Source organism: Labeo rohita, chromosome 20 (genome assembly GCF_022985175.1).
Source record: "Labeo rohita strain BAU-BD-2019 chromosome 20, IGBB_LRoh.1.0, whole genome shotgun sequence".
NCBI classification, from domain to species: domain Eukaryota; kingdom Metazoa; phylum Chordata; class Actinopteri; order Cypriniformes; family Cyprinidae; genus Labeo; species Labeo rohita.
Genome location: NC_066888.1, coordinates 12,308,285 through 12,335,825, shown reverse-complemented (window position 1 = coordinate 12,335,825; position 27,541 = coordinate 12,308,285). Strand labels below are relative to the sequence as shown.

General features: G+C 35.1%; 1 protein-coding gene across 3 annotated transcripts; it reads left to right on the top strand.

Moving 5' to 3' along the window:
• The first annotated feature begins 183 nt into the window (after positions 1 to 183).
• Positions 184 to 24,481, top strand: si:ch211-278j3.3 (E3 ubiquitin-protein ligase RNF19B). 3 transcript variants are annotated; one of them, XM_051139050.1, is made up of 10 exons: positions 184 to 370; positions 4,555 to 4,949; positions 7,156 to 7,616; positions 10,675 to 10,877; positions 10,969 to 11,116; positions 14,113 to 14,275; positions 15,409 to 15,523; positions 17,711 to 17,842; positions 21,281 to 21,524; positions 23,109 to 24,481. In XM_051139050.1, the coding sequence occupies exons 2-10, from the start codon at positions 4,791 to 4,793 to the stop codon at positions 23,305 to 23,307; spliced, it is 1,824 nt and encodes a 607-aa protein (XP_050995007.1). In that variant the 5' UTR covers positions 184 to 370; positions 4,555 to 4,790; the 3' UTR covers positions 23,308 to 24,481. The 3 variants fall into 3 exon arrangements, with proteins under 3 accessions (XP_050995007.1, XP_050995006.1, XP_050995005.1); XM_051139049.1 differs by having other exon boundaries at positions 21,260 to 21,524; positions 23,112 to 24,481; XM_051139048.1 differs by having other exon boundaries at positions 187 to 370; positions 21,260 to 21,524.
• Positions 24,482 to 27,541: the final 3,060 nt, after the last annotated feature.

Sequence of the window (27,541 nt, the reverse complement as noted above, 5' to 3'; positions counted from 1 at the left end):
TTGTAGTGTTTAGAGGCTAAATTCTTTGTCAGATGTTTCATTACCAAATGGCATAAAAAGTGGTTCGTGATTCTACGTCATGCCATCGATTCCGATCTCTGCAGTAGCCAGCTCTCCCGCAGGCCATTACAACCTCTCAAGCAGCAGGCGCCGCCGGTGTGCAGAGGAGGGAACCTCGAGGTTCAAGGGGATCTCCTCTGCCAACGTCATGCGGCGAATCTCGGACCACAGAGTCCAGAAAAACGCTCCAAGACACGCAAATAGGCGACGTTTTACAGCAGTGGGAGGAGCCGCGAGAGCTTGCGCGTCCTCAGCCGCTCAGTGGGAGGAGCCAACCGATGGTGCTGAGCTGATAACGCACTGAGCGGAGGTAAGAGGCTGATTTCATTAAATTATTCCGCGTTATCTTTTGGTCAGAAGATGTTTTTCTCACCCTGCGTTTGGGCATAATAAGCTGCATTTAGGCATTAAACTATATTATTTGGCAGGGGTGAGCGGCAATACGTAATAACCTTGCCACTCCCTGCAGTGCTGTGATGCCCTGGTCAGACCTTCTGATTAATTATTACATATTCTGTTCGTGGACAACGAATTTTAGTGAATGCAATTTGAAGAGACGTTAAACAAACATGCACGACCGAGAGGTCGTCTGAAGTGAGTGTGATTTTCTACGTGAATACATGGAATATAAATGTCCGTACTGTATTATTAAAGTAACAGTTGGCGTAAATGTCGGATCACTGATGCGCCCGTGGCCCGAATGTGGAGGTGTGTCCTCACATAACGTCCTAAACGGCATTGCCACGATGCTTTCCTGATGAGAGTTATTAGTCAGGGTATTAATAGGATCCCCTCCCTCATCAAAAGAGCCTGATATAACTGTAAACACAGCTATGATAGCATTGCATCGGCCTTTGATATTCTTGGTTTGCCAAGTTGTTGCCCAACTTTGCTTAATGTGGTCAAACAAGAAAACTGTTGAGTGCATGTCCAGGAATAGTCCAGGGAATGGAGAGAAAGAAAACACACCAAAGCCAATCCAAAGATTTCAGCCACAGGATTTTGCTTTATGACCACAGAGGCTATAAAACACATTTGAGCTTTGTTTCATCATTGGGGCCACTGGCAATGCAATATGCAATATAAAGTATTTCTTTTCCATGCATGTAGCATTGATGAGTATTATATTAGATAATAATGGTATGCAATTAGATAACAAGTCATGCATCCTTGAATAGTTTTAATGTATCATGTAATGCATTAAAAACAAGCTTTGTACTCCATTATAATTGTATAACCCTTTGTTTGCGGTTAACACTTGGTCCGGTGCGTTTTAAAACCCTGCTTGTCAGCGTGTTGAATGACCTTGATATTATATGTCTTTCCTCTTTATTGGTTTCTGTTCTGTTGAGTAATGGGGCAGTCAAAGGCAAGACACAGACCCTCACTTTAATTACGTAATGCTGCCAGAGGGGGCTGATGCTGCTTATCTCAGATCAAAATATTGATCTTTAGAGGATCTTGATTTTTTTGGCCCAGGGATTTAATATGTACCTCTCTAGAAACAATTTTATCAAGATTGTTTTTTAGCAAGGTTAGCTGTAAGAACTGCAGTTGTTTTAGTGGTAAGACCCATTACCACAAAAAGAATAAGTCATTGATTTTCTCTAATGACCACTTTATTTCTAACGCCTAAAGTACTGCTTTTTTTCTAAGTAGCTTAATAGGCAATATCACTGAATTTAACCTGCAGTTTATTCAGATTTAATGTGAGACCTCATCAGAATCTTTGTATAGCCTGAACGAGATTTTTTGTATTATTATTAAATCATTTAGCAGTTTGTATTCTTAGCAAAAGAGCAAAGAACTTGTCAAATGTAGTGTTATTTTAGTATTATTTATATATGATTGTATATTTAAAAAATTTTTTTATATATATTTTCAGTTTTCATTTTAATTTTACATGTTTTTGTGCTTTTGTTGTTTTTACTAGCTTTAGGTTGTTTAAGTATTTAGTTTAAGTTTTAGTAATTTTATCTATCTTAATCTAATATTTATATGTTCTTCAGCTAATGAAAAAAAAAAAGAATAGTTTTAGTTCTGGTGTTAGGTAAAGGGATAGTTCATCCAAAAATGAAAATTCTGTCAGTAATTACTCACCCTCATGTCATTCCAAACCCGTAAGACCTTCATTCATCTTCTGAACACAAATTAAGATATTTTTGATGAAATCTAAGAGCTTTAACAACTACCACATTCAAGGCCCAGAAAGGTAGTAAGGACGTCGTTAAAATATTCCATGTGACATCGGTGGTTCAACCTTAATTTTATGACGACGGGAATTCTTTTTGTGTGCAAAGAAAACAAAAATAGCAACTTTATTCAACAATTTCTTATCTCATGCATGCGCCGTGTTACTCTTGTGAGCGAGTGTGACATGGTATAGAAGAAATTGTTGAATAAAGTCATTATTTTTGTTTTCTTTGCACACAAAAAAGTATTCTCGTAGCTTCATAACTTTACGGTTGAACCACTGATGTCACATGGACTATTTTAACAATGTCCTTACTATCTTTCTGGGCCTTGAACATGTCAGTTGTGTTGCTGTTAGTATCAAAAAGCTCTTGAATTTCATCAAAAATATCTTAGTTTGTATTCCTGAAGATGAATGAATTTCTTACAGGTTTGGAACGACATGAGAGTAAGTAATTATTGACAGAATTTTCATTTTTGGGTGAACTGTCCCTTTAACATTAATAGCACTGGTCAAGTGAGTTTAGATTTTGAAGCTAGATATGTGTGTTCAATTTTTAAATGCTTGAACATGATGTTCTTCTGTAATGATGTTAGCTGATGTGTTGTCTGCCAGGTGCATCACTGTCCATCTTCATATCTGGTGTTTCTTTTGAAAGAGAGTAGCATTAACAATTGAAAATAAAAACCCCATCCCCCACACTGGAGCCTTTAAATCTTTCCATAGGGAAAAAGAAGTCAGTCTGGACTATATATCGTCTGTCTGACATCCCCTTCTCTGTTACATGTCGCCTGTTGATATGTGTGTAATAGTGTGGGGTCCAGTTGGGAGATTAATTTCACACGATCACGTATCAAGATAAAACAGAGCTTAGACTTCTCCTTTCCACGACTTAGCACACAATAACTCCATGCACTATGCAGGTGTCTTTGCATGTGGGTGGAATATAGTAGTTTACAAGCCTATCAGAAGATAATCAGGGTCTTTTGAAACATCTGTTTGTAGCTTATTAATCAGTCACACCTGGCTTGGAAGTGAGAGACAAGATGGGAATAGTTTATAAGGCTGATTGTTTGCAGGGTCAGTGACGTGGTGCTCATTATTTGTCCAGATCTGTTAATTAAATGCACCTCTTCTATGTTAAACATGTTTTTAATTTAGGTCGGAGGTTGTAAATCATGTCATTAATTACTCACCCTCATGTCGTTCCAAACCAGTAAGACATTCGTTCATCTTCAGAACACAAATGAAGATATTTTTGATGAAATCCAAAAGTAATGCAACTGAAATGTTCCCAGGTCCAGAAAGGTACGCAGGACATCGTTAAAATAGTCCATGTGATAGCAGTGGTTCAACCAAAAGTTTACGAAGCTATGAGAATACATAACAAAACACCAACTTTATTCAACAATTCTTCTCCTCCAAGTAACTGTTCTCCACCATTATTGCCATTATTGCCATTATTGATAATGGCGGAGGACGTTGCTGACTATGCAGTGTCAGAAAGCTCTCTGAATTAACAAAAACATCATAATTTGTGTTCGAAAGATGACCAAAGGTCTTATAAGTTTGGAATGACATGAGGGTGAATTAAAGGAGAAGTCCACTTCCAGAGCAACAGTTTACATATAATTTACTCACCCCCTTGTCATCCAAGATGTTCATATCTTTCTTTCTTCAGTCGTAAAGAAATTATGTTTTTTGAGGAAAACATTTCAGCGTTTTTCTCCATATAGTGGACTTCTATGGTGCCCCGAGTTTGAACTTCCAAAATGCATCTTAAATGCAGCTTCAAACGATCCAAAATGCGGTTGAAAACGATCCCAGCCGAAGAAGAAGCGAAACATTTGGTTATTTTCATAAAAATAATACAATTTATATACTTTAATAACTTGTCTTACTCTGTCTGAACTCTTTTTTTCCGGTTCATGACAGTTAGGGTATGTTCTCCCTCAACTTCGAAATCATCTTATATCGTTGTTTTACCTTTTTTGTTAAGGGTGTTTGATTTTCTTTGCATGTTCACTTTGCAAAGACTGGGTCGGTACTTCTGCAGTGATGTAAGATGATTTTAAAATGATTTTTGAAGTTGAGGGAAAAAATACGATTGGAGTTTTTCAACAAACCCTAACTGACTTGAATCAGAATATACAGAGTTCAGGCAGAGCAAGACAAGAAAGTATTTAAATTGTTTTATTTTAATGAAAATAACCGAATTTTCATTTTTGGGTGAACTATCCCTTTAAATGTGTTAAAAGTGTTAAAACGTCTCGTAATTCTGTTTATGTTTTTCTTTTCAGGGATGAACAATTGTGGTGTGTTTGGATAACTGAAGGAACAGAAAACATTTCATGTGAGAAGAAAACAATGTTGACCTTGATCAGGGAACTCTGTTGTGGACAATTTTCGTACTTCCTCACAATGGTCTCTTTGCCAATGTTCAGTGTCAGACCATAAGCAACAAACAGAGACACAAAAAAACAAAAGAGGCCTGATCCGCTCATGCTGTTTTGGCTGGACTGTCCAGCTCTGTACAATGAAGAGACCCAAGCAACAGTCACAGTCCCTCAGTTTTCTCAGCTTCTTCAGCCGAAAGCCCAAATCTGACCCCAGGATTGAGAAGCCCACCGGGACTTTGAACAAGGAGGAAGTGGCCATTACTCTCACGCCCAGTGAACATGAGCATGTGGAACAAGTAAGAGGGCGTCTACATTTATTCAGTAACCCGTACATAGGTTTCAGTTTAAACAGTTGCTGTCATGCTTCATTTTACCTGGTAGACACGTTGTCATCTCACTTCCTCTTAGAAACATCATACCCATTCAATCATGCCCCCTCAGATTCCTGAAGTGGATTTTGAAAATCAACTTGCAACAAATAAATAAAAAAAATTAAATTCTCACATGTCTAAAATTTGGTCAGTTCAGTCAATTCACATACTCATTCACTTTAAACCATCATCAACTGTATGATTTTTTCATGATTAAAAAAATGTAAATGTATTTATCAAAATGTGCAAGCTGCTCTTTTCGATAAAATGAAAATAATTCTACCCACTTTGGACATTTGGGCCGCCATATGGACCACTTCCAGTGAGGCGCCACAGTGATCAAAATGACTGGAAAAATTATATCCATGATGTTCATTTCCCTTCCCCCAAACCATTTTATCTAATTTGTTTTACTGGGAGTGTCTTATTTGTCCTCTTGCCAAGAAACAGAGTGGTTAGACTGTGTTATTGCATTATTTAACAAAACACAATTTTCATCAAGCTACATTATGGAAAAAAAAACAGTGGAAAATAAAACAGTGAAATTTACAGTTTAAAAAATGTCAGGTGTGTTTGCCAGAACTATACTGTAAAAATATGATAGCAACATTTTAGGTTTTATGGATTGAATTTAAATTTACAATAAAAACCTGTTTCATTAGCTGATATAATGTTAATATACCAACCTTCTGAAGTACTAAAACCTTTTTCCTTTATAGTACACAGAGAACCAGCAAACACACAGATGGTAATAAGAAACCCATAAGATGAATCAAAGTTTATAACAAATAGCTTTGCCACAAACTGAGGTAAATATATAATACACTGCCGTTCAAAAGTTTGGGATCAGTAAGATTTTTAATGTTTTATGCTGGATTTATTTGATCAGACATACAGAAAAAAAACAATAATATTGCGAAATGTATTCGCCATTTAAAATTTTCAGCATCATTACTTCAGTCTTCAATGTCACATGATCCTTCAGAAATCATTCTAATTTATTTATCAGTTCCATTTATTATCAATGTTGGAATCTGTTGTATTGATTGTTGATTATTTTTTATTTTATTTCATTTTATTTATTTATGGAACAAAAAGTAAAAAAAAACAGCATTTATTCGAAATAGAAAAGGTTTGAGTTAATATATACTAGTGTCTAAAATTTTGAGGTCATTAACTTTGTTTTCTTTCTTTTTTTTTTTGAAGAAATTAATATTTTTATTCAGCAAGGATATGTTAAATTCATAAAAAGTAATAGTAAAGACTTACATTGTTATTCTTTTTGAATAAAATCTTTTTTATTTTTTATTAATCAAAAAATCCTGTCAGCTTATTGTGGTAATAATAATGCGATTAAAATATTTTAACGCACTGACCCCGTCCCCATGTCATATAATTGAATGTTGACAAATATGATGCAGGTCAACAACTCCATAAATGCAGTTATATACTAAAATTCAAGATATTGAAGCAATATGTATGTGTCTGTATGTGTTTTGTCTCATATTCAATGAATCAATGATTCATTGGCCCATTCGTAAAGAGAGCCATTTACTTTATTCCTGAATGAATGACTGACAGCACTAACACATCTATATATCTATATATATGTATATTTAAAATATATATTTTTAAAAAATGATAGAAATATATATTTAAAAAACAATTACAAAACTCAGTGATCCCAAACTTTTGAATGGCAGTGTCAATGTAAATTGCACAGTGTCATACGCGCAAATACAAAAAACACTCATGGTTATATGCATGACACTTAAATAATAAGCATGAATTGAACAACATAAAATGTATCATAAAATCCTAATGTACATAAAAAGTTAGAAAAACCTTCAAATTTAAAGTGTCACACAGGCAGTTACATTAGTTTTCAGCTTTTCACTGCAAATTATAAAATGGCTTTTTCGCTTTCAAAAACTACAATACATGAAATGCCCCATTAGGTTTATAGTAAAGGAACTTACCGTTAACCAGTTAACATATTTTTACTGTAGCATTTTTACAGTCTTTTAGCATTAAAATTGCAACCTCTTTTACAGTGTAGCTTATCTTCATTACACTGAGAAAAAATCATAACTTTCATTACTGCCCTCAGTCATTTTGTCTTTCCTCTCAGGACCAGGCTCACAGTGATGTTGGATTAGAGAGCTGTAGGGATGGAGGAGATCCTGGGAAAGGGGAAGGATGTGGAGTGGGAGATGACGAGGGAGGTGCGGAGTGTGGGAGCAGTGGCTCAATGGGTGTACTGTCCTTGTCCTCCTCCAGTCAGGAGCAGCTGCTAGAGCACCTGGTCGAGTGCCCGCTCTGCCTCCTGAGTCAACCACGCGGCCACTTCCCTCGCTTGTCCTCCTGCCAGCATCGCGCCTGCACCGACTGTTTGCGCCAATACCTACGCATCGAGATTTCAGAGAGCCGCGTGGGTATCGCCTGCCCGCAGTGCCCTGAAGCTCTGGCTCTGCCCGATGTCCGTGCCATCCTGGATGATGGTGCACTGCTGGAGCGCTTCGAAGAGTTCCAGCTGCGCCGCTTTCTGGCTGCTGACCCAGACACTCGCTGGTGCCCGGCACCGGATTGCAGGTTAGCACATAAATGTGACTGATGAAGCACAGCCACCATTGTACCATCCTCATCTTCAGGTGCCATTATAGAGGGATATTTTTACACCCTTTGATTTACACCTGCACTTGACATATGATATTACTGTGCAATAACATGTACTACCAGTCAAAAGTTTTTTAATATTTTTTAAAGAAGTCTCTTCTGGTTACCAAGCATGCATTTATTTAATCCAAAATACAGCAAAAACAGTAAAATCTTGAAATATTTTTACTACTTTAAATAACTGATTTCTATTTGAATATATTTTAAAATGTAATTTATTTCTGTGATTTCAAAGCTGATTTTTAACAATCATTACTCCAGTCACATGATTCTTCAGAAGTCATTCTAATATTCTGATTTGATGCTCAAAAACATTTATTATTATTATTATGTTATGAAAACAGCTGAGTAGAATTTTTTCAGGTTTTTTTGATGATTAGAAAGTTCAGAAGAACAACATTTATCTGAAATAAAAATCTTTTGTAACATTATAAATGTCTTTATCACCGATTTTCAATTTAAAGCATCCTTGCTAAAATAAAAATATTAATGCCCCCCAAAATGATACTAACTTCAAGCTTTTGAATGGTATAGTATATAATGTTACAAAAGCTTTATTTCTGAATGATGCTAATCTAATATTTTAATATTAGATAATATTTTAAATATTGATAATAATAATAATAATAATAAATAATAATGTTTCTTGAACAGCAAATCAGCATATTAGAATGATTTCTAAAGGAGACACTGAAGACTGAAGTAATGATGCTGAAAATGCATCTTTGATAACAGGAATAAATTACTTTATATTAATTGATTATTATAAATAATATTATTATATTAATTATATTATTTTATATTATATATTCAAATAGAAAACAGTTATTTTAAATAGTAAAAATATTTCAGAATAATACTGCTTTTGCTGTATTATGGATGAAATAAATGCAGGGTTGGTGAGCAGAAGAGAATTATTTAAAAAACGTGAAAAATCTTACTGTTCAAAAACTTTTGACTGGTAGTGTAATTGAACTTGTCACAACAATTTCTGGCATTTCCACACAAAGTTTTTTATTTTTTTTATTTTTTATTTTTTATTTCATTATTTTTAATCTGTAATTTAAATTTAAAGTGATAAAAATACATAAGAATACACAAAGAATTTATTGTGCCAAATTGTAACTTTAATTTGAAATATAAAGTAGAATTTTATATTTTAGATTATAGAATTTTACATTATGGCCAATAACTTGTAAATGAATTGTTTAAACAATAAAAAATTCATATATTCTGCATTCCCACATGAGACTTTTTACAATATGCTGCTAGGCGCAGTCGGTTAGATTGCTTTATAAAACAAGCTTGCTGACATAGAAGAACCACGTAATATTACTCAGTGGAATTGCTTGCAAGACACATAATTACTAGTGAGAAGAAACTTTTATTTAGAATAAAATTAGGTCTTCTGGAAATAAAAAAAGTTTGGAAAGTCTCTTAAAAACGTTTAATGTGGTCATGCTCTTTTTCCGGATGGTTGCTGGTCGTTTATCATACCATGGCTTCTCAACCAGCTTAGCCAAGGTGGTATATCAGCTCTAATCAGCTTGACAAAAATGGTTTACTAAGCATCCAGAATTATACCGACTGCTAGTCCTGCTGATTACTCATCTAAACTAGCTTCAACCAGCTGTAGCTGGTTTTAGCTAGAATCATTGTGTCACGCACGCTGCAGCGTGAAGCACATGCTCCTCTGTGGTGCATTATGTATAGTTCTGGAGGCTTGTGTTAGATTTCCTAATGGTAACCAGATCAGGGTAGTGATGGGAACCTGTGGCTGTTTGCCATTTCTTGTCAACAGGATGGTATTAGGTGTCACCTGCAGTCTGTCCACATGGCCCCAAGAGCATCCTCTCTCTTTACTGTGACTGAGGAGCAAAACAATAATGATGATAGTGTTAGCCACTACCATATGTGCTAGACAGTGGCATATGTTCACATATAAAATTTTGTGTGGTTGACACATTGATTATTAGACTAATTACCAATGTGTCATGTCACTGATGCAACAATATATATTCAAAATATTTTATTTTTTGTTCAACAGAAGAAAGAAATTCATACAGGTTCATGTAACATGCTCCAAACCTGTATATGCTACTTAACTTTAACACAAGCATACACTACCCGTCAAAAGTATTTGAACAGTAAGATTTTTAATGTTTTTTAAAGAAGTCTCTTCTGGTCACCAAGCCTGCATTTATTTGATCTGAAGTACAGCAAAAACAGTAAGATTTTGAAATATTTTTACTATTTAAAATAACTGTTTTCTATTTTAATATATTTTAAAATGTAATTTATTCCTGTGATTTCAAAGCTGAATTTTTAGCATCATTACTCCAGTCACATGATCCTTCAGAAATCATTCTAATATTCTGATTTGCTGCTCAAAAAAACATAAAATGCATTATGTTGAAAACAGATGAGTTTTTTTTTCCATGTTTCTTTGATGAATAGAAAGTTCATAAGAACAGCATTTATCTGAAATAGAAATCTTCTGTAACATTATAAATGTCTTTATCATCACTTTTGATTAATTTTTTTCTTTGCTAAATAAAAGTATTAATTTTTATCATTTCTTCTTATTTCAGATAAATACTGATCTTTGGATCTTTCTATTCATCAAAGAATCCTGGAAAAATGTACTCAGCATATTAGAATGATTTCTGAAGGATCGAGTGACACTGACGATTGGAGTAATAATGCTGAAAGTTTAGCTTTGATCACAGGAATAAATTATATTTTAAAATACATTCAAATAAAAAGCAGTTATTTTAAATAGTAAAAATGTTTCACAATGTTACTGCTTTTGCTGTATTTTGGATCAAATAAATGCAGGCTTGGTAAGCCTGAGAATTCTTTAAAAAACATAAAAAAACTTACTGTTCAAAAACATTTGACTGGTAGTGTATTTTTATGTTTTATATATAAAAACAAAATCATATCTTCTCATTTTATTTCTGTCATTCATAAGCTATGCAGTGATTGCTTACGGCTGTGCTGAGTGCCCCAAGCTAAGCTGTGGTCGGGAAGGCTGTGAAACCGAGTTTTGCTACCACTGCCGCCAGCTGTGGCACCCGGACCAGACTTGTGACCAAGCCAGACGTCAACGCGCTCGCCACACATCAGGAGCCAACGATGTTTCCACGCTTTACGTGTTCAACGAGGAGCCTGGTGGTATGGCACAAATATTGAGGGAGGGACTAACCTAATATCTGTTTCACCATGTCCACCAGCTAAGATGTTTGTTTTGCTTTTAATCTTGAAGATGCAGAGGAGATCAAACCCTGTCCACGTTGTGGTGCCTACATCATGAAGACTAATGATGGCAGCTGCAACAGAATGAATTGTACAGTGTGTGCCTGTCAGTTCTGTTGGCTGTGCATGCAGGAGATCACTGATGTGCACTACCTCAGGTACACGCACTCACACAATACACACGGTCATCAAGTTACAGTAAGAGTAGTTGCACGTAGCCAGATCTTTGACTAATGGCCAACGTCTAGTCTGCATTGTAGCTTATTTTGTGTAAAAAGTACTCACTTAGACAGGACAGAATCTGTTTGGTTTGTACACAGCTTAAAGGAATAGTTCACCAAGAAATGAAAATTCAGTCATTAATTACTCACCCTCATGTTGTTTCAAACCCGTAAGACCTTCGTTCATCTTCAGAACACAAATTAAGATATTTTTAATGAAATCCAAGAGCTTTCTGACACTGACAGTAATGCAACTGACATCGGTAAAATAGTCCATGTGACATCAGTGGTTCAACCGTAATATTATGAAGCTACGCTCTAAAAAATGCGGGGTTATTTTTTTAACTCAAATGCTGGGTTCAGTCCGTTGGGTCATTTTATTGGGGTATTTTTTATATTTTTTACCCAGGTGCTGGGTAGTTTTTCTGTAACTCAGCTGCTGGGTCATTTAACACTGAGTTATTTCTTTCTACCCAACCACCGGGTTGAGCCTGTCTCTGTTGAAACAACCCAGCTGCTGAGCGGTTCTCAGCGGCACCGATTTGGTGCACTTCTTCAGCGAAATAAAGGTTTGTGTACATTTTATTTCATTTATAAAGTCTTTACTGTGTTGTAAATTGTATTATTTTATGCAACGCAACATGGTAACACCTTTTGCCTTGCATAAAATAAATGGATTTTATTCGTTATTGTACTGATTGAACTACTGATGTTAAAATAAGTTCTCTAAACTCAGTACTGTTTGTTAATGGCCAGGTTTTGGAGTCAGTCACATCATCTTTCAGCTACGAGTGAAACCCGAGGCCACGGTCTGAATTTTGCGGTTACCCCGCCAAACAGCAGCTCTTCACTGGCTCAGATTTCGGCAATACACCGGCACGGGAATTAGCGCTATTTTGGTAAAAAGTGATTACAGAGAACAGTTGGAGAAACTAAAATTAAAATGCTACTGTTAAATGTTACATTTTTTATATATTAAATGCTTGTTAAACGAGTTTAAATGTATGTAATGTTGTAAACTATGCTGTATTCACTCAAATAAACTCAATTTGTCTTGTATTTTGTCCATGTGTTCTTGCTTAATAATAAATGTTCATCTTTTGATTGTTGCTGCTGCCTCTAGTAACTCTCTGTGTGTGTGTTTTATAAGTTCCAATCCATTTTAAGCATTACGGTTGAACCATTGATGTCACATGGACTATTTTAACAATGCCCTTACTACCTTTCTGGGCCTTGAACGTGCCAGCTGCGTTGCTGTCTCTGCAGGGTCAGAAAGCTTTCGGATTTCATCAAAAATATCCTAATTTGTGGAATGACGTGGGTGAGTAATTAATGACAGAACTGGAAAACACTGAAAAAGATGAAAAATGTATACAATTGTGTATTTATTGAAACATTTGTAACATTTTTGTCCCACAACAAAAATACAGATTATTTCATAGACCTATGCAGTTTTGATGAATTGGTAGTTTACTTGCTGACTCAAATGCTTTCAGAGATTTGATCCCTCTAACATTGAAAATGCTCACTGTTATAAGCCTGCCCCTTCTAAATACTTTATGCCCAGGCAGACTGATCAAAAAACTGTGCTACCTTTAGAAATCGTATTAACCAGAATCACAGAATGATTGATTTTCTGAAAGTGCTTGCAGTTTTGCATGCAAAATTTGGTCTGTGGGTGTGCGTAAACAAAACTCTTGTTGTTAAATCTACCTGCATTTATTAATTGATTAAGTAACTGTAGCAATTGTACAATCTCTAATTAACATTTACAGAATACTTATTCAGTGTGAAAAGCATTCACAGCCAAAATTAGGACATTTGCCTGCAAACGCATAGCCCACATTCATCACCATCAGTCACCAGAGTCTGTGATCTGTTAGTAAGTTACTCTCGGACACATTCAGTCCAAGCTAAACGGGGGTAATTCTGCAGCACAAGAATGTCAGATATGTTTTTCTGGCCCTACAATGCTGAGCTTGTGCTTGTTGCTTGTGGCCGACTTCATGAACGTTACACATTATCAGATTTGCTTAATTACTCCTAATCAACACAAGTCGTGCAAAAGCTAAGCTGCTTCAGAGGTCTGATCTTTAAAATAGTGACTTTGCTACCCATTTCAGCGAGTTATCGCATCTGATTTCTGATAGATTTTTCTGTTCTTGGCTGCAAGCCAGCACCGACTTTTGTCAATTAATCAGTACAAATCTCTGTTCATATTTCCCTTTCCATGCAACCCAACCCCCACGATTTGCCAGAAGCAGGGATCTTAATTTAATGAACACCCCTTTTTGCTGGGCTCCGGTTGGGCAGAGAAAGATTTTTATGAAATGACAGAATACATCCTTAACTCACCCTCATGTTGTTCTAAACCTGTGTGACTTTATTTCATATGTGGAAGACAAAAGAAGATCTTGTTTTCTTTGCGCACAAAAAGCATTCTCGTAGCTTCATAAAATTATGGTTGAGCCACTGACGTCACATGGACCATTTTAATGATGTTCTTACTACCTTTCTGGGCCATAAGATGTTTCAGTTGCGTTGCTGTCAATGCAGGGTCAGAAAGCTGTTAGATTTAATCAATCAATTTAATCTTAATTTGTGTTCTGAAGATTAAGGAACAACATGAGGGTGAATAATTAATGGCAGAATTTAAGTGTTTGGGTGAAATATCCCTTTAAGCTAGTCGCATGTAATACTTTACCACACATAACAGAACAGGAAGTGACACTGACCGTAGAGGGTTGTAATTCACCCAGGCGGCGCATGAGGCTAATCGAGAATGAGATCATAAAATATTGATTCAGTGAGACAGTGTGCGTGTGCCTGGCTTTTATTGGCTAATACTGCTTGTCTTATTCTTAACCTCATGTATATGTCACAGCTATGTGATAGTAGTGTAAAAAAAATTCTTTCATTTATCTTCCTCACAGTCCCTCAGGCTGCACTTTCTGGGGAAAGAAGCCATGGTCGCAGACCCGCAAGGTTTTGTGGCAGGTCGGCATGCTGCTCGGGGCTCCGGTGGTGATCTCACTCATAGCAGGCATTGCGATACCAGTCATCATTGTGGGCATCCCGATTTATATGGGCCGCAAGGTAAAGACCTAAAGTTTGCTGCACTATTATATCCTCTCTGCAGTGAAATGGATCCAGTGACCGTTTAATAGCCTTGGGATGATAATAAGACAAGGTCACACCCTTGGCTGTATGCTCATCATAAGAAAAGTGCTGCTGAATGCATATATGTAAATTTATGTAAATCCACCAGACCTGTCTCCTTTAAACAGCAGGTAAATGTGATATAGAAAACGTTTGCAAAGAAAGTTGAGAGAGTTTCACTGTGCTGTTAGTTTATGGAGGCCGTTATGCTCTTCAGGACCATATGATAGGATATAGGATTAGTTCACTCCTAAATTAAAATTCCCTGATGATTTACTCACCCCCACATCATCAAAGATGTTCATGTCTTTCTTTTTTTATCAGTCAAAAAGAAATTAAGGTTTTTGAGGAAAACATTCCAGGATTTTTCTCCATATAGTGGACTTCAATGGTGGCCAAGGAGATGAAGGTCCAAATTGCAGTTTCAATGCAGCTTCAAAGGGGTCTACACGATCCCAGCCGTGGAATAAGGGTCTTATCTAACAAAACGATCAACCATTTTCAAAAAAAAATCTAAATGTACATACTTTTTAACCGCAAATGCTTGTCTAGTTTTTCGTCTGTGTACTTTGGTTCAAAAAGGTAGGGTAGAGCTAAAAAATTCATCTCATTTTCTCCTCCAACTTCAAAAATCCCCGGTACTGTTGTTTTACCTTTTTTGTAAAGGGTGATTGACTTTTTTTGCATGTTTGCTTTGTAAACACTGGGTCGGATTTGGAACTTTAGCCCGTTGATTCCTGTTGAAGTTCACTATATGGAGAAAAATCCTGTAATGCTTTCCTCAAAAACCTTAATTTCTTTTCAGCTGAAGAAAATAAGTCATGAACATCTTGGATGAAATAGGGGTTAGTAAATTATCCAGAAATTTTAATTCAGGAGTCTAGTCCTTTAAAGTCACTATGAAATCAATTATTCTTATTCTTTGATGGAATGTTGCTGTGTATACTATAAATAAGTTATCCATCATTTATCAAAATTCATGTGCAATCTTCAAAAAAAAAAAAAAAAAAATCAAAAAAAAAAAATGAATGCATTTTTTTGCTGACTACTTTGTATCTGTTTGCTTCCAGGTTCATGGGCGCTGTAAGAAAAACAATATCTCAGGAAGTAAACATTATCTGACAGTGGCCAGTGGGGTCATGATGTCTGTTTTTGTGTCTCCAGTCATAGCAGCCATTACTGTGGGTAAGAAAAGCATCCATTCACCTTGCTGGTTGCATGATAAACATGTAAAACACTGTATATTTAACCTATGCAGTTTTGATGCTAGGATGGTGGTTTTAGCTGGTTTATGCTGGTGCTTTGCTGGTTTATGCTGGTCCTTAGCTGGTTGTGTGCTGGTCCAGGACCAGTTTAAACCAGCTAAGGACCAGCAAAGAGCCAGTATAAACCAGCAAAGGACCAGGATAAACAATTCACAAATAATTTACTCACCCCCTTGTCATCCAAGATGTTCATGTCTTTCTGTCTTCAGTCGTGAAGAAATTATGGTTTTTGAGGAAAGCATTTCAGAATTTTTCTCCATATAATGGAGTTCATTGGTGCTCCTGATTTTGAACTTCCAACTTGTAGCTTAAATGCAGCTCAAAGGGCTCTAAACGATCCCAGCTGAGGAAGAAGGGTCTTATCTAGCGAAACGATCTGTCATTTTTTTCTAAAAATACAAATTTATTTAAAAGCAAACACGCAAAAATTTGTACAAAGCAAACGCGCAAAGACTAAGAAAGTGCAAATAAGTCAAGCGCTGTTTACAAAAAAAAAGGTACAACAATGGAGTTTTTCGACATACTCTACCTTTTTGAGCCGGTGTACACGGACAATGAACTTGTGGTGATTCGAAGAAGTGATTCGTAGTCTTGATGGGAAGTTCGGATCATTTTACAGACTCTGACCTTTGAGTCTCGTTCAGCAAAATGAACAAATCTTTTTTCGAGTCATTTCATTCATTTTAGCAAAATCAGCATCACGTGACATCCCCATAAGTTGAACGAACGACTCAAAAAACCTGAAGACTCAAAACAGGTGAACTAATTCCCGTACAGAACCTAATAGGATGTTGCACATGCGCGACTGAACGAATCACTCCCCGAGACGACTCGTTCTTCCCGAGTCACATTAAATATTCGTTCAAAATGAACGAATCATTCAAGAACGCGCATCCCAGAGCCTGTGCTACATGAGCTTAAAAAGTATACAAATTTTTATTTTTCGAAAACAATGACCGATCGTTTCGCTAGATAAGACCCTTCTTCCTCGGCTGGGATCATTTAGAGCTCTTTGAAGCTGCTTTTAAACTGCATTTTGGAAGTTCAAATTCGGGGGAACCAATGAAGTTCATTATATGCAGAAAAATCCTGAAATGCTTTCCTCAAAAAACATAATTTCTTTATGACTGAAGACAGAAAGACATGAACATCTTGGATGACAAGGGGGTGAGTAAATCATTTGTAAATTATTGTACTGGAAGTGGACTTCTCCTTTAAAGACAGAATTTTCATTTTTGGGTGAACTATCCCTTTAATTTGAAATTTGTATGCAAAAGAGCAACTGGCCCATTATTAAAGAGTTCTTGAGTTCCACAAAAGCAAGAATATTTTAATGTTTTGAAACAGCTTGAGGGTAAACAACCAATATTTTGTGAGGGATGAACTAATCTTTTAGCGTTCACATTGCACACATTTTAGCTTACATATGTGCTTGCAGCTGTTTCATTCATACTCGCACACACAAACGCCGACTGCCCCGGTCGTCTCTGATGACTCATCTATCTTTTGCTTTGGCACTCCTGTGAGCGCTGGAGCGGGGAGGGGAAGATTACAGCAGCCGGCTGCAACTAAAATGTCAGAGCGATCTCCATGGCATAGCGTGAAGTCCTGAGCGCAGCACATTCACTACTCTGTGCTCTCCTCGCAAACCCAAAGCCTGTGTTCCCTCTCATTCTCCCCTCTGAATAGCCCTGTCTGTTCTGCAGCTCTGACCTCTCCTCAGGGAAGCCACAGAGGGGCCTTGTCCCCTTCAATGTCCCCATCAACAATGCCAGTCTGTTCTTATCCAGAACCAGGAGGATCATGGCCTTTTGTCTCCTTTATTGTGCGTTGTCCTTGTCTTTGCTGCTAACATTATGCCTCTGTGTATTTATGCTGCCATTCTTGCACTTTTTCCTTCGTCAAGATAATTCATGTAAAAAAATAAGTTCACTTAAATAAAGGGCTAAATATGTGTGTGATTTGAGTATTTCCACTGAGTTGAGTCTTTTGCATGTAGGGACTTATTTGTACACTTATTCAACATTTTATGTAATTAAAATCTATTAAAATCTTTCAGAATAACTTGAGAATTAATTCTAATTTAGTAAATCTTCTGTGTTTGAAGGGGTAGGGGTGCCTCTTATGTTGACGTATGTCTACGGGGTTGTGCCCATGTCGTTGTGTCGTAATGGCTGGTGCAGGCCACAAACTGAAACTCCTGAAGTACGGAACATACAGCTGGAAGATCTTGCCAATTGTAAGTCCAACTTCCTGAAATTTCCTGAAATATATGAATATACATTTACAGTTAACTTAATTGTTGTGCCGCTGCTAATTTAACTATTTTTCAGTAGCGTGACAGCAGTTTAGCTGCATTAAAAACAGAGCTTTGTTTTTACCTCCAATATAGAAATTAGAGACTATTTATCTAACAATTTATTACTGAGATTCCTGTTTTTGTGCCAGAAAAAATATGGCTGATACAGTAATGTAGAGATAATGTAATACAGATATTAGAAAATACAGAAAGATATTACCCCCTCTACATAACTTCAATGAAGTTAGCTATTTTATTGTTAAGACTGTAGCTTGTAGGGTTGCTTTTGCTGTAGATTAACTATTTTTAATAGGTTCACTGTAGCTACTTTTTGTATAGCTACTTTTAACAGTATCCTTGTTGTGTTTTATCCTCCTTAGATGTATTGTAGTTAGCTACTTCTTACTAGGAGTTTTTAGTGTAGCAAACTAATTTGAAAAGTGTCTTTGCTGTAGTTTAACCACACTGAACAGCTTCTTTGTAGTTAGCTACTTTTTACTAAGAACTTTTAGTTTATCTAACCACTTTTAAGAGTATATGTTGTAATTTAACCACCTTCAACAGATTTACTGTAGTTAGCTACTTGTTACTAGGTGCTTTTAGTGTAGCTAACCAATTTAAAGAGTATCTTTGCTATAGTTTAACCACACTGAGCAGTTTCTTTGTAGTTATTTATGTTTTGCTGGCTTTAGTGTAGCTTTAACTACCTGTAAGAGTATCTTTTTTCTAGTTTAACCACTTTAAACAGATTTACTGTAGTTAGCTACATTCTACTAGTAGGCTTTAATGTAGCTAACTAATTTTAAGAGTATCTTTGCTGTAGTTTAACCACACTGAACATTTTCTTTGTAGTTTCTTACCTTTTGCTAGCTTTTAGTGTAGGTATAACTACTTGCAATAGTATATTTTCTGTAGTTTACCCACCTTAAACATGTTTACTGTAGTTACTTTTTAATAGGAGTTTTTAGTGTAGCTAACTCATTTTAAGAGTATCTTTGCTGTAGTTTAACCACACTGAACATTTTCTTTGTAGTTTCTTACCTTTTGCTAGCTTTTAGTGTAGGTATAACTACTTGCAATAGTATATTTTCTGTAGTTTACCCACCTTAAACATGTTTACTGTAGTTACTTTTTAATAGGAGTTTTTAGTGTAGCTAACTCATTTTAAGAGTATCTTTGTTGTAGTTTAACCACACTGAACATCTTTATAGCAAGTTACTTTATGCTAGGAGTTTTTTAGTGTAGCTAACTACTTGTAAGAGCATCTTTTCTAAAGTTTACCCACCTTAAACAGATTTACTGTAGTTAGCACTTTTTAATAGTACTTGTTAGTGTAACTAACCAATTTAAAGAGTATATTTCCTGTACTTTATCCACACTGAAGATTTTCTTTGTAGTTTCTTACTTTTTACTAGCTTTTAGTGTAGCTATAACTACTTGTAAGAGTATCTTTTCTAAAGTTTACCCACCTAAAACAGATTTACTGTAGTTAGCTAATTGTTACTAGGAGTAAGTTGATTTTTTTAGTCTAGCTAAGTAATTAGTTACTTTCTGCTAGCTTTTAGTGTAGCTTTAACTACCTGTAAGAGTATTTTTTTCTCTAGTTTAGCCACCTTAAACAGATTTACTGTAGTTAGCTACTTTTAATAGGAGTTTTTAGTGTAGCTAACTAATTTTAAGAGTATCTTTGCTGTAGTGTAGTTTAACCACACTGAACATCTTTATAGCAAGTTACTTTATGCTAAGAGTTTTTAGTGTAGCTAACTACTTGTAAGAGTATCTTTTTTTTTGTAGTTTACCCACCTTAAACAGATTTACTGTAGTTTTTAATAGGAGTTTCTAGTGTAGCTAACTAATTTTAAGAGCATATTTGCTGTAGCAAACTCTAGGAGTTTTTTAGTGTAGCTAACTACTTGTAAGAGTATATTTTCTGTAGTTTACCCACCTTAAACAGGTTTACTGTAGTTAGCTACTTCTAACTTGGAGTTTTTAGTATAGCTAACTAATTTTAAAAGTATCTTTGCTGTAGTTTAACCACACTGAACAGATTTTTTGTAGTTAGTTACTTTCTGCTAGCTTTTAGTGTAGCTATAACTACTTGTAAGAGTATCTTTTCTATTGTTTACCCACCTTAAACATGTTTACTGTAGTTAGCTACTTTCTACTAGTAGTTTTTAGTGTAGCTAAGTAATTTTAAGAGTATCTTTGCTGTAGTTTAACCACACTGAACATCTTTATAGCAAGTTACTTTATGCTAAGAGATTTTAATCTAGCTAACTACTTGTAAGAGTATATTTTCTGTAGTTTATCCACCTTAAACAGATTTACTGTAGTAGCTACTTTTTTACTAGTAGTTTTTAGTGTAGCTAACTAACTTAAAGAGTATATTTGCTGTAGTTTATCCACACTGAACAACATCTTTGTAGTTTCTTACTTTTTGCTTGCTTTTAGTGTAGCTATAACTACTTGCAAGAGTATCTTTTCTGTAGTTTACCCACCTTAAACTGATTTACTGTAGTTAGCTACTTTTTAATAGGAGTTTATAGTGTAGCTAACTTATTTTAAGAGTCTCTTTATTGTAGTTTAACCATCTAGAACAGATTTACTGTAGTTAGATACTTTTTAATAGGAGTTTTTAGGGTCGCTAACAAATTTAAAGAGTATATTTGCTGTAGTCTAAGCACACTGAACATCTTCTTTGTAGATAGTTACTTTCCGCTAGCTTTTAGTGTAGTTATAACTACCTGTAAGAGTATCTTTTCTATGGTTTACCCACCTTAAACAGATTTACTGTATTTAGCTACTTCTTACTTGGAGTTTTTAGTGTAGCTAACTAATTTTATGAGTATCCTTGCTGTAGTTTAACCACACTAAACAGCTTCTTTATAGTTAGTTACTTCATGCTAGAAGTTTTAAGTGTAGCTAACTACTTGTCAGAGTATCTTCTCTGTAGTTTACCCACCTTAAACAGATTTACTGTAGTGAGCTACTTCTTACTAGGAGTTTTAAGTTTAGCTAACTACTTGTCTTTGTTTTAGTGTACCTGCCTTAAACAGATTCTCTGTAGTTAGTAATATGTGTAGTTAACTTGTTTAAAAGAGTAGCTTGACATTATTAATATTTTTTAGCTTGGGAAACTACTATTTCAAAACTGCTTATCCAACACGCTACTGTACATTATTAATGCTAGAAAATGATCCCACTTTATTATAAATTACTAATCATTATGAATGAGTTTGTATTTGCTTATGGAAAATGTAACTGTAAACTTCTCTAACTGTAGTGCAGAAAGACTAGTTTTGTAATGTTAAGCTCACAGTTTGGCCTGATCTGATGACATTTAAACTTCTCTTGAAGATCTTCTATTTTCTCATGTAGTCAGTGATCACTGGACCGGCCAGAATAACCCAGCTCTATCCGACGGAAGCGTACAGGAAGTGAGCGTGAATGTAGAGGAAGTGATGCCGCTTCCCAGCACCAGTGTGGTCCAGTCTGGAGCAGAGGGCTCCGATGAACCTCCTAATGATGGACATGTTGACAGCACTGAGCAGGTTGTTCAGTCAGACGACGTGGATGTAGTTGAGCAGTGTGCTTTCGGCAGCACACAGACATTTGCTCTGAGGTCAGCAAATGTCATGTCTTTTTTTTATTATTAATAAGCAGAGAAGCAGATCAATGCAACTTTAAATTAATGTTTTTGAAAAAAGTCTCTTATGCTAGGCAAGGCAGCATTTATTTAATTAAAAATACAGTAAAACCATAAAATTGTGAATTATTTAAATGGTAAATATCTGTTTTAATATATTCTAAAATGTGATTTACTCCTGTGATGGTAAAGCTGAATTTTCAGCATCATTACTCCAGTCTTCAGTGTCACATGATCCTTCAGAAATCATTCTAATATGCTGATTTGCTGTTCAAGAAACATTTGTTATTATTATTATTATTATTATTATTATGCTGATCTTTGAACAAGAAAAAACGGGGAGAAATAGTTATTATTTCTTATAATTATCGAAAGCAGTTGTGCTGCTTCATATTTGATTTTATCATTTACTTTTCAGGATTCTTTGATGAATAGAGGGTTTTTTAACATGAATATAAATCTTTTGTAACATTATAAATGTCTTTACTGTCACTTTTGGTGAATGTGATACATAGTATTCATTAAAAAAAAAAAAAAAAACTTTTAATAATAATAATAATAATAATAATAATAATAAATTATGCCAAGCTACTTAAGGTTTTCTTTTCAAATATTTTGTTCTTTTATTTAGGATTTCTAATTTCATAATGATATCTGAATGGCCATGACATTTATATCTCCTCATAAATAGTCAAAAGTTTTTGAACAGTAACATTTTAAAGTCTCTTCTGCTTACCAAGCCTGCATTTATTTGATCCAAAATACAGAGAAAGTAGTAATATTGTGAAATATTTTTACTATTTAAAATAACTGCTTTCTATTTAAATATATTTTAAAATGTAATTTATTGCTGTTATTTAAATGCTGAATTTTCAACTTTATTACTCCAGTCTCCAGTATCACATGATCCTTCTGAAATCATTCTAATATACTGATTTGCTGTTCAAGAAACATTTATTATTATTATTATGCTGATCTTTGAACAAGAAAGAACGGGGAGAAATTATAGAAATTAATAATTTTATTTAACAAGGATGCTTTAAATGGATCAAAAGATGATAAAGACATTTATAATGTTACAAAAGGTTTCTATTTCAGATAAATGCTGTTATCAAAGAAACCTAAAAAAAATTTTTTACTCAGCTGTTTTAAACATCATAATAATAATACATGTTTTTTAAACAGCAAATCAGAATATTAGAATGATTTCTGAAGGATCATGTGACTGGAGTAATGATGATAAAAATTCTGCTTTGAAATCACAGGAATAAATTCCATTTTAAAATATATTCAAATAGATGACAGTTATTTTAAATAGTGCAAATATTTCCAAATTATACTGTTTTTGCTGTACTTTGGTTCAAATAAATTGCTTTGTGAACAAAAGACTTTTTCAGTAAAAATTCAGTAAAAATCTTACTGTTCAAAAACTTTTGACTGGTAGTGTATATCAAAATCACTTTTTAAAAAATGAATATAAATCACATCTTTAATCACATCATCGATATCTTTTTCCTACATCCTTTTTCCTAAAGTTTTTGTTATTGTTGTCGTTTACAGCAGGGAAGGGACTAATATTGAGGTCCGTGTGGAGATCGAGGCCCAGCCACGGGACGGCCGGAAGCCGAGCCTCAGCAGTATTCTGTCTAGCAAAAGCCTTTCGGTGGAATCGCTCAGCCAGCCCTGTGAACCTCTGTGTGCCTCTCAACAAACAGGGAGCACCGACCCCGTGCCAGTTCCTGAGATAGACAGCGTCTGAGCAAATCCTGGAAAACCACTGCTTCCACAGCCCACCTACACTCCCACCGGGTGCTTCCAGCCTCTGCTCGCAAACGCAGAGAGCCAGCAACATGGAAATCAACAAACAGAGTGCATGAAAGAATACAGAGAGGGAGAGATGAAGATGAGAGGCCAGGGCAGCTGCCAAAATGCCAACAGAGGGGATTAAAGACGATCATATGAACTCAAATGACCTAGCGCATGTTTGTCAACAAGTTTGAGGAGTGCTAACCGATTTTATACTGTGTTCTATATAAAACATTGCCTATTTGGATGCTGGTCTGTTTAATTTATCCAATTAGCTTTTGGTTTAGCTATACCCTTTTATCTAATGACCATACGGTTCGTATCCCCTGACTTATGCGTAGGAAAGAAAAGGAAAAAGAATTAAACTACGGATTAATAGCATGGTTAATTCTGCCACAGTTGCTAGCCTGAGATGTCATGTGACTAGCAATATGGTGAAATGCAGTACCTCTTGTACTCCAGGCTATAGTGCTAACTTGGGTAATGGGCTTTTCCCTCATGGTATTCATTATGCAATTTTTTTTACATAACTGTTGCGTTTTCATAAAGGCGCAGCAAAATCTGAGATTTAGGTCTTGAATCAGCCTTGAGCGTCATGCTGTTTTTAATATGTCCTGATTATGATAATATTAGGTTGAAAACTGATGATCTTAGGGAATGTGAACATTTTGACGACTCAGAAAACTGATTATCTTGTTTCCCTCTGTTCGCTTTTAGATCTTTATTTCTGCTGTAATCGCTTTTGGTTTTGCTGTTGGTATCGAGTACTTAATGAATCAAGAGTTTTAAAAGCCCATTAACTCAAGAGAGCACTTTACCTCAAACATCTACATTGACAGTTTCAGCTTACCAAGTAATTCCTTGTATTGGTACCCCAGAGCCAACAGTTGTATAATGTCTAGACTACTGGTATTTTTGACACTTAGGATCGATGGAGGAGCTCAGAATGCTAGATCAGGCATCTAATACAAACTTTTACCCCCTGTCCTATTTGAAAATTAGCAACGGACAGCCCTGTTTAAAGTGTAAAAGACCTCCAGGAGTTTCCAAAACTGAACCTTCACAGCTGCACTGCAGATTGGGAACAATGAATGGAACAGTATGTCAATAAACAGATTTGTATTGAATGGTGACTGGAAGAATTGCAATGTTTTCTTCTCATTTGTTAAATATTTTTCATTTATGTTTTACTTAGTTTCTATTTAAACATTTTTGTCAGCATTTATATACGGCACAGACAGAGGGCGCTAGAGCTCTAAAAACACACTTGATCAATGATACTGTACCTGCTGTATCTGGAGTCCAATAGGAAATCCAGGCAGTTCAGGTATAACTTTATGTTAAACTCTAAAAAGGCTGTTATTTGTAATAATCCAGAATTTTAACAGAATATCTTACTAATTACACTAGACCATAAATATGATTTAGGAGCATAATATGAAGATGTTTCATTTGTTTCTTATAAAATTGTAGCACAGTAGCATCATAAATAAATAAATAAATAAACAAATACATAATATAATATAATATAATATCAAATATTAAGCCATATTGCAGTTTTAAACCCATTTTAGAATCAGGTTGTTTTTATCATGAAATCAAATTTATATATATGTGGCCAAGCTTGTACCCTCACAGTAAATTTACAATAGACATCAAATAATAATAACTCTATTATATATTACCTATGATATTATAATTCATCTTATATACCAGTCATTAATACTGATATTTCTACAAATATTCAGTTAAAAATAGTCAAAAGGTGTTATAAATCATAGTAACAGGGTGGACTATTCAATTATGATGATGTTATATTTGATGATGAGATTTTTTTAAAATTAATGGAATTTATGGGGATCATAATGGTAACAGGGTTGTTATATGCATGGACAACTTCAAGTACAAAATATTTTATTAAAAATACTTTAAAATAAATCATTAGCTATGTGGAATTATATAAAGAAAGAATAAACAAAGTTTCTGTTATTTGATAAAAATACAATTAAAATAAATACAATTATTGACAAAAATTTTTGGGGGTTATTACTGAAATTATTCATTCTACAAAATCAAGTTTTCAGTAGTGAAGAGTTGTTTACTGCACATAATCATGGCAACAGTGTTGACCGTTTAAAAGAGAAGTCCACTTCAACAAAGATTCACATATAATGTACTCACCCCCTTGTCATCCAAAGATGTTCATGTCTTTCTTTCTTCAGTCGTAAAGAAATTATGTGTTTTGAGGAAAACATTTCAGCATTTTTCTCCATATAATGGACTGATATGGTGTCCCGATTTTGAACTTTTAAAAGGCAGTTTAAATGTGGTTGTAAATGATCCCAGACGAGAAAGAAGGGTCTTATCTAGTGTAACGATCATTGTTTTAATAAAAATAATACAATTTATATACTTTTTAATGTCAAACCGCATCTTGTCTTACTCTGCCTGGACTATTTTTTTTCCGGTTCATGGCGATTAGGGTATGTCAGAAAACTTCCATCTCATGTTCTCGCTCAACTTCAAAATCATCTTATATCGCTGTTTTACCTTTTTTGTTAAGGGTGTTTGATCTTCTTTGCTTGTTCACTTTGCAAAGACTGGGTCGGTACTTCTGCAGTGATGTAGGATGATTTTTAAGTGATTTTTGAAGTTGAGAGAGAAAAATACAATTGGAGTTTTTCGACATACCCTAACTGTCTTGACCCAGAATACACAGAGTTCATGGAGAGAAAGGCAAGACGAGCATTTGAGATTACAGAGTATTTAAATTGAATTTTTTTTTAAAACCGCATTAAACTGCCTTTTGGAAGTTCAAAATCGGGGCACCATAGAAGTCCATTATCCCTGGTGAAAAAAACAGCATATGCTGGTTAGGTAGGTTTTGATGCTGGTTTAAGATGGTCCTTTGCTGGTTTTTGCTGGTCAAGGACTGGTCAAGGACCAGCAAAACCAGCATAAACCAGCATCAAAACCATAACCAATCCCAGCATCAAAACATACCTACCAGCATATGCTGGTTTTTTCACCAGGGATATGGAGAAAAAATGCTGAAATGTTTTCCTCAAAAAAAAAAAAAAACATGTTTTGGAAGTGGACTTCTCCTTTGATATCATCCATTCATACAATACATAAAATAAACAGTTGGGTAGTAACTGATTACATGTAATCTGACTTATAAGGAAAGGAAAGGAAAGGACATGACGTGTGGCCAAGTGTGGTGACCCATACTCAGAATTTGTGCTCTGCATTTAACCCATCCAAGTGCACACATACAGCAGTGAATAGTGAACAAACACACACACACACACACACCATGAATACACACCCAGAGCAGTGGGTAGCCACATTGCTATTGCTGCGGCGCCCGGGGAGCAGCTGGGGGTTCGTTGCCTTGCTCAAGGGTCTCACCTCAGTCGTGGTATTGAGGGTGGAGAGAGCGCTGGCTATTCCCTCCCCCCACCTTCAATCCCTGCTGGACCTGGGACTCAAACCCTAACCATTAGACCACGGCTGCCCCCAAAATTATTCCAAATATTAGTACTTGTAATTAGAGTATATTGGATTTTATAATGCTCATAATTAGATTTCATTTACTTTTTATGGATTACATTATTACATCTTATTCACACAATGACTGCAAATCATTCTTAATTTAATGATTCTCCATAATTTTTTTTTTTTTTCTCTTTTATAAATTTTCCTTTCTAGAAATCCTACTGTCACACCATTTATTTTTGACTATATTCACAAAATAAAATGGCCATGTAAAATGTCATGCAAATAATTTAGATAAAAAGTCATCTAAAAAGTAGTCAGAATAAATTGCCTAAAATGAGTAATCTAGATTACGTTACTAACTAAAGTTTTCATCATGTAATATGTAATCAGTAACAGACTACAATTTGTAGTAATCTACCCAGCTCTGAAAATAAAGAGAAGAGAAAAACAACTACTTTCCAATTTTGAAAGTATTCACGATGAGGTTTAGGCCTAAGTGTTTATGGAAGTATATTTTAATAAGATGACATGGGAACACAAGTTCAAATTTGTTTTTGATTTTATGATATTTGGGTGACACTTTACAATAAGATGTCATTTGTTTACATTAGTTAATGTATTAACTTACATGAACGAACAATGAACAAAATATGTATTACAATATTTATTCATCTTTAATGTTAGTT

Coding starts and splice junctions, on each gene's coding strand:
- si:ch211-278j3.3 (XM_051139048.1), top strand. CDS start 4,791: ATGAAGAGACCCAAGCAACAGTCACAGTCCCTCAGTTTTCTCAGCTTC. Junction 17,843..21,259: donor GCTGGAAGATCTTGCCAATT/GTAAGTCCAACT, acceptor CTTCTCTTGAAG/ATCTTCTATTTTCTCATGTA. Junction 21,525..23,108: donor ACACAGACATTTGCTCTGAG/GTCAGCAAATGT, acceptor TGTCGTTTACAG/CAGGGAAGGGACTAATATTG.